At 33.2% G+C, this 19469-nt stretch overlaps 2 protein-coding genes across 2 annotated transcripts; both read right to left on the bottom strand.

Annotated features, from left to right (window-relative positions):
• Nucleotides 1-5797: 5797 nt before the first annotated feature.
• LOC149409588 (uncharacterized) lies at nt 5798-7647 on the bottom strand. Its single transcript, XM_089649454.1, has 5 exons — nt 7642-7647; nt 6991-7529; nt 6405-6522; nt 6176-6310; nt 5798-5923 (listed from the first exon to the last, which is right to left on the bottom strand). Exons 1-5 carry the CDS (start codon nt 7645-7647, stop codon nt 5798-5800), a joined length of 924 nt encoding a protein of 307 aa, XP_089505580.1.
• Nucleotides 7648-15737: 8090 nt separating this feature from the next.
• LOC149409587 (uncharacterized) lies at nt 15738-17460 on the bottom strand. The gene is made up of 5 exons (XM_089649453.1): nt 17455-17460; nt 16886-17340; nt 16318-16435; nt 16079-16213; nt 15738-15839 (listed from the first exon to the last, which is right to left on the bottom strand). The coding sequence occupies exons 1-5, from the start codon at nt 17458-17460 to the stop codon at nt 15738-15740; spliced, it is 816 nt and encodes a 271-aa protein (XP_089505579.1).
• Between the last annotated feature and the right edge of the window lie 2009 nt (nt 17461-19469).

The raw sequence follows: 19469 nt of genomic DNA, 5'->3' as shown, positions 1-19469 counted from the left end.
ATATTTTTGTTCCCCGTTCTAGACCGCATCGGTTTGATATCCTGTCTATTCCTTCGGTCAGTTTTTTCCCAAGAATTATTACTGGATTTTCGCAACCCCTCTCTGTAATTTTGGGTGTTACCTCGGGTGGTACCTCCACACGTCCATCTTCTGTCTTTATCTCCCAACTCATTTCGCATCAATCAGAGGCCTTAAGCCCCTGTCAAAACAAACCCGAATGTACTCTCTCATAATTTCCCCGCTAATTGTTTATACATTAATTTTAATGTGTTTTCGTCTCCATAAGACGCGGGTTAATTTTATTACCTCGTTGAATTGTTATAAGTGCCTTGATGGCCCAAAACCATGTCCGTATTTTTTCCAAAATCAGCGCTTTCAAGTGTCTGAAAACGCCAACCCTTTTTCTCTTGGTATCCCTTTTGCAACTACCTTCGCGCCGTCAATCTCCTGTAAACTCAACGCTGTTTCTTTGCAGTCCCACGTCATGCTTACGATAGAAGTTCAATGTTTGCTTTTTTTTTCCACTTTTCTTACGTAATTTGTCTGTTTTTCCCTTACTTCTGTTGTTTTCTTTTAAGTGACGCGTGTAACTGCCCTCTCCCCCAATGATTTCCACCTCCGGTATGTCTTAACGTAGGATTCTACCAATTTCTCTCAGTCCTCAGTTCGTACGCGTTATGTTTCTTACCTTTCTTGAAACACGTCCCCCTCGTTTGTCGATGGTTTACGATCCCGTTCGTCACACCCTTGCATTCCAATCCCATGACGTCATCGCACCACCCCACTAACAAGGTTCCCGTTTTTTCTGTAATAAATCGAGATAGCCCCGCCCTGTCCAAAGTCCATTCCTTTGTCTGTTTTGGTAAACCACGCCCACTTGCCGCCTCGCATCTTTTGGACCCTTTCGATTTGTGGGAGATTAAATCGAGGCCTACGATTGGTCCACCTCTCTACCTCACAGAAACATCTGCCTTCAACCCCGTAAAGCTTTATCCACACATCCATTTGATTGTAATTACTTATTTCTCGACTCTGACGCTAGAGGCCTCCGTCTGTATTATCTCAGTAAAAGTGCATTATATCACACCCGGGAATGTTTGTTTTTCCTTTTAACTTAGTTCGGAAACTAGTTTATCTTTGCCCTGAAGACGGGTACTCAACTAATAAAGTGATTTACAATATACGTACGTTCCAACGGTATCTTTTTTTTTTCTTTTCAAATGTGAGAATTTCAAATTCTGACTATAATATTTGTCTTTAAGAGAAAGCTACAAGCCAAAATGTATACATTCTTGGTATACCTTATATCGTAGGTAATAGGCATTAAAATCGCTTGACAAACGGAGTCTAGAAACGTTCGATTTCAAGCAAAAAATGGTTTTTATTTATTTTGTAAATAATTTTATAAGAAAGCAAAAAAGTTAATCAAGTGAAACTGTCACAGATAATCTTAGCTATAATACTGTATTTTTTAAAGTTGTTTCCTTTATGTGTTCATACATTTGTATTGAAAAAATATTTTTTTTAGTAGTTTGCATTTGTATTTTTTATTGAGTAATTTTTTATTCTATTTGTATTCTACTCAAGCGAAACGATAGGAAAATATTCAATTTATCTAAAACATATTTTTTGGTATTAATAATGTACACTACACCAATTCGTCACAAAGATTAATCAAAATAGTGATTTGGCATTAAGCTTCGCCTTATGTCTAGTCATATCTTGAGGTTCTCAGTGACTTTCGTTAGCAGATCCAGAGGTAACGAGTTTGTATTCCGGCTTCGGTAAATAAATTGAATTATTTTAATAAAATATTGTTTCTTATTTAATTAAGGTTAAAAAAATTATGATGCCACATATTCCAAAGTGCATTTGATACTCTCAAAATACCATTGTTGAAATAGCACAATTTATAATAGGAATCTTTCTTTAAATGGCTTTAGCCGTGTTTGGTGTCCAGCTCATTCCTACCCCACTCTCTTCAGTCTCATTACCTACACAAATTAGGATTATATAATCCCACTAGCTCCGAACAGCTGGATTTATGAGCGACATTATTTAATAATATTTCATCGTTATTATCAAAGAAAACATGAGTGGGGATTTTTTTTTTCAATAACTTCAATTCAGTCAAAAATAATTTCCGAAATAACCCCCTCATTATTTTTTTTCAATCTTTCCGATTTTATTTCCGGGTTAAATCTTCCCCATAGGAAAAACTAAGCCCTTCCACTCACTTTTCCACAAATGATCATCTAGTCAATCAACACTATGCAAGTGCATTATATAAGCAAAATAAATACAAAACAATACAAGAACAACACGTCAAATCACCAGAGATCAAATGGTAAAATAATTCACCGAATCCAGATATTTTCATATCAGAGGGTTCGGCTCGGTAGAACTCCTAACAGGGCCTATAAATCCTACTGATCCCTCAACATAAATATTTAAAAAATCTTTCGTTATCCTACATGTATTTAAAATGACTGATTTTTGCATTTTTATATATAAATTTTTTGATAGATCTAATGCGCCTAAATTTTTAATGAGAGGAGCTAAGTATAATGCCAGTAGCCGAAATAACCAATGGTAATATTTTTATAGTTTAAGAATGCCAAATTCTATTTATCTCATTTCCTCAATATGTGTATTTTCTTATTTTTTCACTAACAGATTTTTGAATATTACAGGAATTTGGAATAGCGACATCAATGATATAAGTTATTTTTCAAATTTTGTCGTGTAAAACTATATCGGGTCTATTATTACTAATCATTCGGTTTGTTAGTATAGTTTTATCTATATATATTTTATAAAATTCGGTTTCTAAAAATGAATTTGGTTCAGTCAATCAAGTTATGTTTAATTACCAAACTTTGGTGAATTATTTTTGATATGATATGATTTAACTTGATTGTGACTAAATATATACTCGGACGGTGCTAATATAGAAGAAGTTCATTCCGTTAGTCCATAAAGTAAGTTTTTTCCGTAAGTTCAATCAGTAAGTTCTTTCCGTAAGTTCATTCAGAAAGTTAATTCCGTAAGTTCATTCCGTAAGTTCATTCAGTAAGTTCATTTAATAATATTGTTCAATAAGTTCATTCGGTATGTTCATTCCGTAAGTTCATTCAGTAAGTTCATTCAGTAAGTTCATTCGCATCTCGTCCATTATATTTATTCGGGAAAGGCCACCTGCGTGAACAACGTGTTCAAAGACATTCTGAACGCCTAGTTCCTTATTAGGAAATGGTCATGCAGAAAATTTTTTAACAGTATCTCGATAAAAAGCCGTAGTCGTTTTTCTCCGTGCATAAGCAAGAATAATTTCGCAGTTATGTTTTTCAAAGAAATCACATAGATAATGCATATACAGTAATACTTAGCACGTGTAGTTCGCATCAATTCATTATTCATCATCATTCGGTGTGGTTTACCTAACGTTTGGTTTTTTAAGTGTGCATCAATAACTATACATGTAAAAACTGCCCACAGAAAAAAACTGCGACGGTATATGTCAGCTAGTTTGATGATAAATTAAAGATGTCCGCTGACTTTTTAATTATTACCCTACATTAGAATTCTGGGCAGTGAAGAATACGTATAGTAGTTAGTCCCGGAAATTCTGCCTTGAAATACATCCCGACTTTCGTATTAAGCAATTATGGTCTAACTATCGAATCCATCATTTATAATTTTATACATCAATACAAAGTCGGTGAAAATCCTTCTATCCGACAATTTAAGCATATTCATATCATTTAAAAGAGTGTTGGAGTTCAACAAAATTTTTGAAATATCCATGTTAATATTTAGAAAATTCAAGAATTTATTTTGTATTCTTTCAACAGCTTATTCGTTAAAATTGTGATAAGGGTTCCAGACGGGAGAATTGTGCTCATGTTGACTTCTAAGTCAAAAGATAACAGTTTTATACACTTAATATTGTTTAAATATTTATTTATTATTTCTAGTTGGCCTGGTTGCAAATCCCAACATTTGTATGCCCTTGTTAAAGATTTCCGCAATGTGGTTTTTTTTTAAAGATTTGATTGAAAAGTGATGAGTAAATCTTTAATTTGTGTGTTATGTCTCAAGAGTATTATCAATATTGTAATTAAAGATCACTGACTTTTTATTCAAAAAAATCCGACAATTTGACATGACAAATATATTTGTAATATCATTTGTAAACAATATTGGACCAAGGTGTGAACCCTGTGGGACTCCACTTTTTCTAGTTTCCAAATAATAATTTTACGGGAAACTGTATCAAAGGCTTTTCTAAAATCAGTATAAACAGATTCTTTAATTTGTGTTTATGTCTCAACGGTATTGTTATCAATGTTGTAATTAATTCTTCTGGAACACAAACATGAAATGTCATTAATTCAAAAATATTATCAACGATGCTAATGGTGGTTTACAATTCATCCTAGAATTGCAAAAAAAGTCAATAGATGTCGCACATTAAAATAAAAAATAAGATATATTTATCTAAAAAACTATCTAGATTGCATTTAGTTCGTGTTGCATCTTGTGATCATACATAAAGATAGCAGCCAATAGAAATGTGCTGTTAGAAAACGAAGACAATGTTAGTAGTTCGTATTCGAAGTACGATACAGTTAAATATGACCGAAGGAGATAGGGTCTCATTAGCTCAGTTGGTAGAGCGTTCCCCGGAGAGGCAAGGGTCCTGGGTTCGAGTCCTAGATGTAATCGTATCTTTATCTGATTTTTCTCTTCCAAGTTTTCGCTTAGGAATCGCTAATTGTCTTCAATAATTAAATAACGATTTGAGGTTTTACTCATTAAGTTATTCCAACAACATTTGTTTTTACCTTTATATTTCTCAGTGTTCTTGTGTAAATTCATTAAAAATCAGTTAAAAACAGTAGTTAAAAATTTACTAATTTTTATAAAATATTTACTTTTGTACTTGTGTACCAATGGCACATGTTATGTCATGTACATTTTTTTTAAGTTTTCGGATTATTTTATAACTTTTACACACCTCAAGTGTTTTTAAATATACATAAATATGTCTTATGAGCGTAAAATTATAAATGCAAAATCTGTAGCTCTAATTATGGAAATAAGTTCTACATATAAGTCGTAGTATGAAAACAAAGATAAAAGATACAAGATATGACATTTTACGTTCACTGTTCTACAACCAATGATACGAGACTATCAAAAGCGGCTATGCAATGAAAGTAATGTGAGTTTGGTGTGCAGGTACACACAAAGTTGTGCGTAGATGCGAACAGATATTGCTACACTATGGGTAAACGATGTTTGCGACACGCGCTATTTCAAAGGTTCATGGCTCATCTCACTTGTTACTATTAGCTATTTATGAAGTCTAAACCTTAATAAAGAAAGCAGCAAAGAAGGCGATCGCTACTTATCTTACTTTTTTTAGACGACTGAATCATTAGATTCATTATTAAAAAAATGGTTTTAAAGGAAACTAAGTCATATTTTCAATTGGTGTCAAACCATCTTTATTCACAATAAATATTATATTTAATAATTAATTCACAAATTAAGAGACAAAGATCTATTAAATTGTGACTGGCACATTCGAACACATTATTTAGTTTTATTGCACTATTATCAACTCTTCATCAACACGTCAATGAAATAATATCTAACATCAAAGTAAATTTCTAGAAGCCAGCAAAAAACGATGGCAAATTTAAATACAAAGATGTGGATAGTATAAAATCACAAATGTATGACGTGTTGAATGTAAGTTTCATGTGAGATTTCACAATGTTTGAGTGGTTTAATATCCTCCGTTGTTTCCTCCTGAGTATCCTCCATTAGCTGGACCCCTGCCGTATCCTGATTGGCTCTCCTCGTATCTGATCTTGGGCCTATATCCGTTCTCGTCGGCCTCGTAGGTCACAATCTGTAAATTAAAAGAGAGAGTTAACAATTCTGTTACACCTTGATAAGTAAAATGATTATCAGCTATGCTACACTGCCTTGTAGGTGACCTATCAGTATGAAGGCGTTGATGAAAGAAGATAACATATCAATACGATTTCCAGGACTTTCTCTCAGACCCACACAATATACCCGAAGATGGCAAAACCCCTGATAGAAATCATTTTTAATAAAGTAAACGTAATAAAAATTGAAGAAATGGTAAAATTTGTACCTGTTTCCTGCCGTCGGGAAGAAGGACGAAATACTCTCCCTCAGTCATCTCCCCTTGTCTGGACTCCTTGTGGCCGAAGTCGTTTCCAGATGGTTCATCCTTTACAATGTACTCGAAGTTGTAGTTGGCGGGCTCCTGAAATAACAGATAGAATGGACAAATTAATCTGATAACTTCTAGAATAAAACAAAACCCTGATATAGGAAACAGATATGTTTGTTAGACTTACATTTTGTTCATCTCCATATCCGTTACCTCCGGAGTACCCCTGGTTAGCGGGGAGGTACTGGTTGGAGGGAGCTCCGTAGTTAGAGGAAGGTGCGGGGGCTCCGTAGTTGGAAGATGGCCTAAAAATAAAGCCAAATATAAAGTTAATTAGTTTACCCAATGATTTGGAAGTGGAAGAAATATTTTTACTTCTTTGACGAATTTTCAAGATCCTTGCGTATATGAATTTCCGTAATAGGTTGAGATAAACGGTTTCACCACTTCTTCATAGAAAGCAATGCTGGCGTCCCACAGGGGTCGGCCCTGTGTCCGGCTTTAATTTTTGTGGATGAATTCTCGCAAATCTACTTGATTGTGGATTGACTTTAATGTTGCGAAGAAGGATCACAGTACTTCAGAAGTAAAAAATATTTCAATCCAATCAATGCACAGGAATGAAAGGTATTGAGTATACTGGATGTTAAATGTTGATAAATCTTGCCCATGAAAATAATACAAAAGTTTGAAAAACATTTTCTTATTGCAATCATTGAGTTATTATAATTAGTTTATTAACATCTTAGCAAGAAGAATTCAATTTAATTTACCTGGACTTTCTGGATTGGGCGCTTGGAGCACCATATTTGCTAGAAGGAGCAGAAAACTGGTTAGATGGAGCACCGTACTGGGAAGATGGAGCACTGTACTGGCTAGATGAAGCACTGTACTGGGAAGATGGAGCACTGTACTGGCTAGATGGAGCACCGTACTGGCTAGATGGAGCACCGTACTGAGAAGATGGAGCACTGTACTGGCTAGATGAAGCACTGTACTGGCTAGATGGAGCACCGTACTGGGAAGATGGAGCACTGTACTGGCTAGATGGAGCACCGTACTGGGAAGATGGAGCACTGTACTGGCTAGATGGAGCACCGTACTGGGAAGATGGAGCACTGTACTGGGAAGATGGAACACTGTACTGGCTAGATGGGGCACCGTACTGGCTAGAAGGAGCGGAGAAGTCGTTCGATGGAGCGCCGTACTGGTTCGATGGAGCACTAGAGCCCTGACCGGGAGGAAGGTATCTGTCCACAGGAGGCTCTGCAAAGCATACTGCAGCCAGTACCACAACTATGGCACAAGAAATCTATAAAAAAGAATAGTAAAAACCATTATATATTTGATTTTTGCTGGAAAACGATTTTGAGCATAACGATATACATTAAATATATTTTTTGTTTTATTTATGTTTTTCTTACCTTCATTTTTGACGAGTTATTATTTTACCAGACAGCTGAAATAAAAGTAAAGTGTTAAATTTTTTTTTGTTAAATAAAAATAATTTTATTTAAATATGTTTTTCAAAACATATATTCCTTACATACATTTTTCGATATATTTAATATTAACTTTGCGAACTTTGTGGATTACGTAAAAGACTTATTTCAACACTCTTCCTAAATGGAAGTTATATTTTTGTAAACCAGTCAAATCGCTGTATTTTTTAATTTATGTTCTTGTTATTTTTAATTTTGTTTCTTGCATATATTCTTTTTTAATGTAATTTTATTTTTATTATTTCTTTCTCATGATTCAAAACTGTCATTAAAATTGTACCACCTACATGTAAAAGCCCTCTGGGCGTTAAATAAATAAAATAAATAACATTAGTTAATTAAAATAATCAACATGTTTCAATGGTTTCTTCGTAAAGGTAGACACAAAATGAATGAATCTCTTAGACGTAACCTGATCTCTTAGACGTAACCGATCTGATCTCTTAGACGTAACCAAGAGTGAATAGAAATAAAATTCTTTAAGATGATTTTCGCATCTTTTTTTCGTGCTCTCCTATCGAAGATTGCCTTTCATCATAACAAACTTCATCTTGCAATTTTTTTTGGTTATGTAAATTAAATTTTATTCATGTAATTCTGGTAACTGGTAATAAGCAAAGGAATCTGTACGAAAATGATGCTAATGCTTCGTTAAAATCTCGAATTCTCATTTGAAATTCGAAATATTTTTTGTCAGATAATATGGTAACTCAATCATCACTTTTTAACTACTGAAGAATTTAGAGAAATATTTATATGTATTTATAAAGAAATTTTTTCTTGGTGCCCTCTCCTATCTTATGTTATCAATCATCAAGTAAACGTGATTGCAAAATTTGTTTAAATTCTGTACATTGTTGGGTGGATTAATATAAAGATTAAAAATAGCTGCTTGTACATGAAGGATAGTAATGTATTATAAAAAGGGGAAATATAGGTATAGAAAATAATGGCGAAATCACTAACAAAGCTGAAAATAAATAAAACGTGTTTGCATTCAATATGTAATTAATTCGTTAATGTCTCATATAAGAGAGAATTTATAAATGCTAATAATAAAAAAAATTTCACGTGTCATAACTTCAGATTATTGTTACATTAATTGATCAAGATAAACTGCATGAAAACGGCTTTTTCGCATCAATATCCATTTTTTTTATTAAAACGTTTAAATATAATCGTGATTTATTTTTTGAGTTATTATGCCGTATTGCGTTACCTCTTTCTTTAGTCAACGTTATGGACAGCATTACAGTGTCCATCATCGTGAAATTACACTCTGCCCTGATGATGGACATTGGTAAAGCTGTCCGAAACGCTGGCTAAAGAAGGAGGTAGCGTAACAAGGCATAATATCACAAAAATAAATCACAATAATACGTTTGGCAGTAAAAAATTGAAATCATGTCGGATTGAAATATAGGTACTGAAATTTGATTGCTTTAAGTAAAATATTAACGCAATTAAGACTTTGAACATGTCAAAGTCAAATCAAACTTCATAGATTAAATTCAAGTTCTGTGAAAGTTATTATATTTAAGTTCCGTTATTATTTTATCGTCGGCCGGTTGTTTTGCAATAGGTTAGATATCAATAGAATTTATGTATTAACTTTGAAATTTGATGAATTGTTCAAATTCTGTGAAACTTCCCGTCCTTAGTAATTTAAATTACTGTAGACATATTTATTTCACGATACTTGTAAAATCACTTTGATTTTTTCACTTGTTTTGTTATAGCAAAACTAAACAAAGTTTATAGACAAAATAACACTTTCATTTTAAAAATATTAGAAAATTGCGATTGCTCACCTGATATAAATAAATTATATATTTACTTGGTAAATTAAAGAGATCTTCACTGTAGAAGATGTCGTATATCTCTGATGCTATCTGCTTCGTATCGCGAGCTTAAATACTTCTCTCCTTGTGAAATCGGAGCAGTTTTTCATACATTGGAGATGCTACTCTACTCTACAAGGAGAATGTTGAGTATTCTTTTAATCATCGAAGGTTGCAGGGAGGGAATTAATGCCTGGGTTATTGATAAGTTATTAAATTGTTTATGATAACATAATTGCTAAACCCATTAATTATTATTGCACTCGTTGTTTTAAAGGGTGATGTAACACATTGATTTTTAATAGGAGTATGAAAACCACACAGAAACCTCCTGATAACATTTCAGACAAGTCGAATTTTTCGTAAAATGCTTTACTAAGGGTTCTTGAGGTGTTTTTTAAAAATTAAAACTGGGTTAAAAAGTAATGTTTGAAATTGTGTTTTTGATCAGATGTAATAGCCAGGTACTTCCCAGCCTTTCTATTCCATATCTCCTCCATTCACCAATCCCATTATTCTAATACATTCACTAGGAATACTAGACAAAATGTAACATTCTTCTGCACATACACAACCAACTATCAGACACACTCACTAATCAATAGGATTCATGATTTGGGCAACAAGTTTGAGGGTAGGCACTATTGATATATTTTTTGACTCCATTTATAGAACTAAGCGTAATCTATACCAGTACTAACGTAACAAGAGTAATATAGTTTTAGCGATTTGTCTTTTATGTAGTTTGCTTTTAATTTCTTTTTATGTTAGTGTTATTTGTTTTACTAATAATGTTTCATATTTAGTTTATCAGTTAAAAGTTTTTTCATGCTTCAAAAACTTTGTATATAATTTTCGGTACATTACTAAATATATTCTTTACTTGTAATTCATGTAAAAACCCAGCTGGGCATAAAACCAAACAAAATAACATGATAACTTATACCTTATAAAATAGGTATGACATAGTCCCACTGACTTCGAACTGTTGGGACTTTTGTGCGGAATTTAAATAAAAATAACTTTTAAAATTTTGAATGAATGTACATATTTTGTGTCGAAAAATGTTATTTTTAAAATTATATTTCAACGTTATTATTAACCTTTCCTTATATGTGGTGTGTATTTACTACACATTGCTTTTAATAACTTTAATAACTCTATAAATATAATAAATTCTGGGTACAGATATTAAGTATTCCTCCGTCATACATTTATGCACTGAATAAAAAAATTTTTCAAACGTTGTTGTCAAATTCAATTAAAAATCAGAGATTTTTTATTAAAAATCGGAAACAAATACACGAATACAATCAACCGTGTGACACTGCTACACGAAGAGTGTGCGAGGAAATGACACGCTATTGATGTCCCGCTTTAGTTCGCTATGCGGGAACATGAGAAACCCACACGTCCGCAGTTGTATTTTGATTTAGACCATCGATACCTACGACCGCATAGCTGTGTGTGTGCTAGCCGCCAGCCAGTCGGTCGCGGACCGTCGTTAGATGTGGATCCTTCGCACGTTTTTTTAGCATCTGCCGATGGTTTTTTCATGTTTTCAGCAATTAATCACTTTTGGTATAAAATATAATAAACTTATTAGAATATTCGTATTTTTCCGATATTAAATCGCTTATTTTGAGATGTGTATTGACTACACAGCACCGGAACGCGTGGATTTTTTTGACACAGTAAGGGAAAGGTTAAAGAAAAATTAAAGAAAGATTTTTAAAATTACTTTCATTTTCTACTTTTTATTTTCAAAATCATGCAAAACTAACGTCTTTTAGTGATTATAATATGGAGGAGATGCAATACAAATGTGTGCATACATTATGACCTAGTCAAGATTAAATAAAAATTACGGTTTATTTTTCTACACTTTTTAATTGAAGAAGATGATTATAATTCTAAACGAAACATGAAATAGAATAAGAAACAAAAAGATAACGGTCTCAACTCGGACAACAACTTCTCGACCATAGAGATCTAATTATCATACGTCTTTTGTATCGATCTTAACGGTCAAATTCATAGTTAACAATATTGTCTATAACTGATAATTAGGTCGCTATGATCAATTGGTTAAAGACGTTGCTATGGTGAGATGTTCTTGCTGTCTTGTTCTGGCTGTCCTGGGTTCGATTCCCAATTGAAACCGTTATATTTTTATTTTCTTGTTCTGTTTCATGTTTAGTTTAGATTGGCTAGTATTAAATAATAAAAATCGTATTTTAAATATATGTAGAATTACGAAAGAATTTTTAAATATTTATGTTGAGGGATCAGTAGGGTTTATAGGCCCTGTTAGGAGTTCTACCGAGCCGAACCCTCTGATATAAAAATATCTGGAGTCGGTGAATTATTATTATTATTTTTTTTTTTTTTTAATTTTTTTTTTTTTAATTGTACAACAGAACATTCGTTCCAGTTACAGTACAATTTTACAAACAGTATAATTTTACATCATATCAGCATTTGGGTAAGTGACTCTTCAATAATTGTTTTAGGTCGTTTAAAGAACAGTTATTTACATCCAAATTCTTTGCTAGTTCGTTCAACAGCACCATTCCCCTCGTCATGCTATGCTTTGCCAGGACGTCTGTTTTGCCTTTTGGTACTCTAAATAAGTCATGGTATCGACTTCGGCTGTAGTGGTCTGGTACATATAAATCATAGCATCCCAAGAGGAATGGGCTATCAATAAAATTGTTCCAAATTTTGAAAGATATAGTGGCTAGGCTTGCTTTCCGCCTAGTTTCCAGACTCACAGAATTGGTTTCCTCAAGTAAGTCGATATGGTGCATGAATCTGGGATAGGTTCCATGCGTCCGCATATAGACATACCTGAGGAATTTCTACTGGATTTGCTCTATCATTTCAATGTACTTCTGGTGGTACGGTGCCCAAACATCGCTCGCATACTCCAGCTTGCTTCTCAGTATGCCATCGAACAATGCTAACATAGCATCTTGGTTATTGAACTGCTTGCATGTCCTAATGACGAACCCAAGAAGTTTGTAGCAAGACTGAGTGAGCTGCGATATATGGCCAGAGAATTTCAGTTCGGGATCAAAGACGACACCGAGATCCTTTACGGAATTTACACGTGATAGTGTTTCGCCCTTTATCTTATAATCGTAAAGTATAGTGTTTAAAGAGCGAGTGTAAGACATAGTGACACATTTTTTTGTATTGAAATCTAATTTGTTTATCAACGACCATTCAGATAGTGCATCCAGATCAGCTTGCATTTTCCCATTTGATCTCTAGTGAGTTGACGTGTCGTTCTTGTATTGTTTTGTATTTATTTTGATTATATAATGCACTTGCATAATTTTGATTGACTAGATGATCATTTGTGGAAAAGTGTGTGGAAGGGTTTAGTTTTTCCTATGGGGAAGATTTAACCCGGACATAAAATCGGAAAAAAGCGTTTATTCCAGAATGTATGCAGGGGTAGTGCAATGCAATAAATTCCATATTTTAAAATAGGCAATGCAAAATAGAAGTGAGAAATGCGTGCAAGCAGCCGTTTATGGAGGATATTTGAACATCTCCCGTCTCCAGAGGGCTATCAGGGTGGACTCTATCCAGGCAACCATGGCAGTGATGATAGTGTTATTTGATTGGCGTAGTCTGCGCCATAAGCTTCCCATGTGATGGCGGAGAAGAGTTCTGAAAGAGTGTACTCGTGCCTAGAGGAATATTTCCGTAGCGCTGCAGTATCCCGGTAGGCGATAATCATTATTGTAAGCGACTTTTAGCTTATGCTATTGGGATGCAGTGTAATCTACCTATAGTTCCGTGTAAACGTGTACACCAAAGTGCAGAATGCGTTGAATAATACCTTTTGACGTTTGTGCTGCAAAAGTGAAAACGTCTTGACAGCATTTTCTTCAATGATATATTACATATACACAAAGAGGTATTAACGAAAAGTAGTCCCAATAAAAAAAATATAGTTACTTATATGTTTTATTTAGATTTTGTTAAATTCATTACTTTTTGCTTCAGCTTACAATGTGGGTACCGCCACCCCGGGAACCATTGATTGGATAACCAACACCCCTGCCATAGGTCACCCCGACTGATTCACTACGTTTAGTGATTAGCAGGGATGCCCAGGTTCATGGTGTGAGGTTTGTTTAGGGCTTGGTGGCGGATTTGTTTGCCCACCTGCTGCGTGACGAGAGATTTTTTTTGAGACAATTTTTCTATGACTGGAGTAAAAAATATGGTTAGCGTTGTTAAAAACATAAAAAATTAAAATTACTATCCAAATAATAAAAATATTTTAATTTCAAATGTAAAAAATGTTATCAACAACGCTAACCACATTTTTTACTCCAGTCAAAGAAAAATTGAGAGAACTCGATATTTCTAAAACACGTTCATATTGCTGGAGAATTCTTAATAAAACTGTAGCTTCACTTTTATCTCGTTCACATAGTAAAAAAATAATATCTTAAAAATAGCCAAAATGAATAATTCCTTTTTGACTATTTAACATTCGATTTAGCTTTAAAAAATATTTTTATTATATGAAAGAGGTAAAAGTGAAGGTACTGTTTTATTACAATTTTTTTTTGAAATATCGAGTTCTCTCAATTTTTCTATGACTGGAGTAAAAAATTAAGAAAAAATCTGGTAAACGTTTTTGACAACATTTGTCACGCGTGATATTAAATTTGTAATGTTTATTTTAATGAATACACCGGAAAGATAATTTTATTAAGTTTCTAAAACAGTTTTTTTTTTTAAAACTGTAAATTAAAAAATAAGTTGTATATCGCGCATTTGAAATACACAGAAAACAATGCCAACTGAACAAAAGTACTGAAGGATATAACTTTGGATACTATAAATCTTTATTCATCTTTATCATTAATATAATCAACAAGCTCTTGTGTCCTGTTCAGCGTTGATCAAAGCAAAACGAACTCTAAGCAGAATTCTTGCCTGAACAGACTATGCTATAATTACAATAGCTTATTATCGAAGGTAGATATTTTCAGTTGCGTGCTTACCAAATACAAGAGGTCCATAAAAGTATATTTCTCTGATGGTTTGTGAATAATGTTTATGTCTCTATTGTTTATATCTCTATTATGATTTGATTTATACCTACAACCTCTCTCCATGGCTATAAATGTATTGTTTTAAAAATTTTTCGTTTTATATAGTCTTTTGTTTTGTATAAATTTTTTAATTCATATTCCTTTCTCACAAATTTAAATTATGCTGTCTCAGTTAAAGTCACATGGAGAATGGTTTTATTTTACTAAATAACAATTATGTACAAACTGATAAAATGTAAATTGTCGATTTCCCAAAAATGAAAGAATAAATAAATGAATAAATAAATAATATTTCAAGTTATTAAGTGTCCCTTATGAATGCATATTTATGTAACAACATATCTAAAATAAGTAGTGGTATTCAATGAAAAATAAAATGAAGCAAAAATCATGTTTATATGCAAAACTGGACGAACTATCCAAGTGGATATGAGTTTTGTGTGTAGCTAGAAACAAGGATGGTGCGCCGCTGCGCGTGGATGCAAGCTTCAATAGTATGGGTAAACTATGTTGGTGGGAAGCCTCATGCGCGCAGTTCAATAGTAATAATTATTCATGGCCTATCTTCCTTGTTTCTATTATCTATGTATGCAGTGTTTAACCTGGTGAATGCGGCTGTACAAAGGTATTATGAAATGTGGAAACGATTAACTCATCTCGTATTTAATGAATGACTTATTTTAGATTGATGGATCATAAAAAAATACTACTTAAAACAAAGGTATATTTTCAATTGGTATCTAACCATTTTTATTCACAATAAATATTTTATAAACTAATTAATTCACAAATCAAAAGACAACAATGCTCTTTTGAATTGTGACTGGCACATACGAACACATTATTAAGTTATATTGCACTAGTATCAACTTTTCATCAACACGTCAATGAAATAAACAAGAAACGAAAACAAAATAATTAATATAGGTACTACATCAAAGTGAATTTTTTGAAGCCAGCCAAAAACGTTGGAAGCTTGAAATACAAAGATGTGGATAATATTAAAATCACAAAATGAATGACGTGTTGAATTAAAGTTTCATGTGAGATTCTAGAAGGTTTGTGTGGTTTAATATCCTCCGTTGTTTCCTCCTTAGTATCCTCCGTTAGCTGGACCCCTGCCGTATCCTGATTGGCTCTCCTCGTACCTGATCTTGGGCCTATATCCGTCCTCGTCAGCCTCGTAGGTCACAATCTGGAAATTAAAATTGGTAAGTTAAAATTTTTCGTTACGCCTTAATAAGCAAAATGCTTATCACCTATGCTACAGTGCCTTCTAGGTGACCTATCATTAAGAAGGCGTTGATAAATGTCGACAAATCGATCAACTTTCTATCAGCCTCACACAACATCCCCGAAGATGACAAAACCACTGATGGAAATCAATTTTAATAAAGTAAATGTAATAAATTGAAGAATTGGTGGAATTTGTACCTGTTTCCTGCCGTCGGGAAGAAGGACGAAGTACTCTCCCTCAGTCATCTCTCCTTGCCTGGACTCCTTGTGGCCGAAGTCGTTTCCAGATGGTTCGTCCTTTACAATGTATTCGAAGTTGTAGTTGGCGGGCTCCTGAAATAACAGATAACGATAAGATAATGAACAAACTTACTCAGACAACTTCTAGAATAGAACAAAACCCAAATATAGGAAACAGATATGTTTGTTAGACTTACATTCTCTTCATCTCCATATCCGTTATCTCCGGAGTACCCCTGGTTAGCGGGAAGGTACTGGTTGGAGGGAGCTCCGTAGTTAGAAGAAGGTGCGGGCGCTCCGTAGTTGGAAGATGGCCTAATGACAACAACAAATAAGCAGTTAATTTCATGAACGCATGACCTGGAATTGGAACAAATATGTTAAATTATCTTTGACAGACTTTCCACATCCGCATTATGGAAAGGTTGATTCAAACGGATTCCGACGGTTTCTTCTCTTAATAATTATTATTATTGAATCATTTCTACAGAGCACTTTTTGTGAAAAAATCACCCCAAGGGCGCGCCTGTTCCTCTCTCATTCAATAAATTCTGGAATCCCACAGGGATCGGTTTTGTGTCCAACTTTATTTCTTGAATACACATTGAATGTGTTTTCTGCTAAGGAATGAAACAACTGTTTTTGAATAGGATTTAAAAATCTACCAAGGAAATAATAAATCATATTGATTCTACTGGATGTTAAATGAATGGACAACAATCTTGCCCATTTATATTTTTGCACGTTTAATTCAATGAGTCGTACCTGGATTTTCTGGATTGTCCTCTTGGAGCACCATATTTGCTAGAAGGAGCAGAGAACTGACTAGACGGAGCACCGTACTGGGTAGATGGAGCATTGTACTGCTTAGACGGAGCACCGTACTGGGTAGATGGAGCACTGTTCTGGCTAGATGGAGCACCGTACTGGGTAGATGGAGCACTGTACTGGCTAGATGGCGCACCGTACTGGGTAGATGGAGCACTGTATTGGCTAGATGGAGCACCGTACTGGGTAGATGGAGCACTGTATTGGCTAGATGGAGCACCGTACTGGGTAGATGGAGCACTGTATTGGCTAGATGGAGCGCCGTATTGGGAAGACGGAGCACCGTACTGGCTAGATGGAGCACTAGAGCCCTGACCGGGAGGAAGGTATCTGTCTACAGGAGGCTCTGCAAAGCATACTGCAGCCAGTACCACAACAAGGGCACAAGAAATCTAGAAAAAATAAAAATGTTACCATTATTACATTTTTTATTTTTGTTTTAATTTGTTGAATGAATTGAAAATAACGAAATACTTTTGTTTTTTTTATGTTCATGATATTCTTACCTTCATTTTTGAGGACTTGTTACTCTACCGGAGTGCTAAAATAAAATAAAATTTAATATTTAGAAATATTTTTGGTGATACAAGATGATATCTTCAAAAATCACAATCTAACCACAACCTTATAGAAATAGATTCCTTTTTACTTCTTCTCCTGGTGAACTCTCTCCTACCGAAGATTACCAATCATTAAGCAATCTTACTTTGCGGGGTTCAACTCCAAGCCAAAAATCTGGATATTCTTGGTATACCTTATATTGTAATAGGCATTAAAATCGCTTGACAAACGGAGTCTAGAAACGTCAATCTTACTTTGCGGGGTTCAACTCCAAGCCAAAAATCTGGATATTCTTGGTATACCTTATATTGTAATAGGCATTAAAATCGCTTGACAAACGGAGTCTAGAAACGTTCGATTTCAAGCACAAAACAGGTTTTTATTTATTTTGTAAATAATTTTATAAGAAAACAATAAAAGTTATTCAAGTGAAACTGTCACAGATAATCTTAGCTATAATACTGTATTTTTTTAAAGTTTCCTTTACGCGTTCATACATTTCTATTAAAGAAATATTTTTTTTAGTAGTTTACATTTATATATTTAATTGGGTAATTTATTTTTTTATTTGTATTCTACTCAAACGAAACGATAGGAAAACCTTCAATTTATCTAAAGCATATTTTTTGGTAGTCATAATGTACACCATTTCGTTATAATTAATCAAAATAGTGATTTAGCATTAAGCTTCACCTTAAGTTAAATTTTATCAACTTGTTTGTAAATATGCTCATTGGGATTTTTTTGTTACAAAGTGTCTGTTTAATAGAAAAATGTGAATTAAATTCTATCAATTGTTAGATAGACTGTAATAATAATAAAAAATATTTTCCGCTTAGGTAAGGAAAATAATAATATCAATAACAAAGCATTCATTAATTAAACAAAAAAGAATTCGACAAAATAACAGAAATAATTATAATAAATTGTGTAAAAAGGAGTAAAGAAAAAGGTAAATTATTTTTATTTCTTCTTTATTCTTTTTATTTTTATTTTTTTTTGTTGTCTTCTGCTTTCTACTTTAACATTTTTTATATTTTCTATTTCCATTATAATTCATTCTAATATAATCTTTCATACTTTAAACATGTATAAATATTTAATTCATATGTTAACACTAGACCTCACATACTAACTATATACCATTGGTCGCCACGAGACAGGCAGTCGCCTAGTGTGGTGATTTAATGTATCACATGTAAGAAAATGTATTATTGTATTATCATGTATTCTATAAATAAAAATAAATAAAAAATTAACTAATAAAGTTTTAAAAGAAGAAAAAAATGTTTATTTTCAATCAGTGCGTCTAATATTAGATTGAATTTGAAAAAAATAAAGTTTTGAATTAGTTCAGATTATTCTTTAAAAAAATCTTCATGACAACAGTGTTTATTTTAAAAATACATTTATTTCATTTTAGATATCGCTTTGTTGAATGAATGAATGAATATTTTTATGAATAATGAATTAATAATGGATGATTAAATTAATGAAAATATTGGAATTTGAAATTAACCCACTTCCCGATATCCGATCGAGCTGAAATTCGGAAAATAGGCCCGTTATCGATGACAATGCATTCTAACAATTTTTGTGGAATTCACGCACACAAATGCATTTCTCTGCAATTGGATGACATTATACAAATTTACAGCAGTTTGTGTAAAATTTTAAAATGAGAGATTTCTTACAATCACACTGATAATTACTCATGTATGTAAAAAAAAAAAGAAAAAAAACTGAATTAAGAAATTTTATAAATAAACAAATAAATGTCAATATTATCCATTTGGGATTTTGCGTTGTTAGCGATGTTGACTCTAGTCCCCGGGGAGGAAGATTCAATCCCCAGTTAAACAATTTTTTGTATGTATTTAGTAAAAAAAACTTCGTTTTTTGCGTGTCGATTGTTTCATCAATTTTTCAAATCACAATAAATTTCTGAAATGTACGGAGA

Source organism: Hesperophylax consimilis, chromosome 30 (assembly GCF_061612785.1).
Source record: "Hesperophylax consimilis isolate HC1 chromosome 30, BYU_Hcon_1.0, whole genome shotgun sequence".
In the NCBI taxonomy this organism is placed as follows: Eukaryota; Metazoa; Arthropoda; class Insecta; order Trichoptera; family Limnephilidae; genus Hesperophylax; species Hesperophylax consimilis.
The sequence above is the reverse complement of the archived record's forward strand: the minus strand, read 5'-3'. Positions and strand labels throughout refer to the sequence as shown.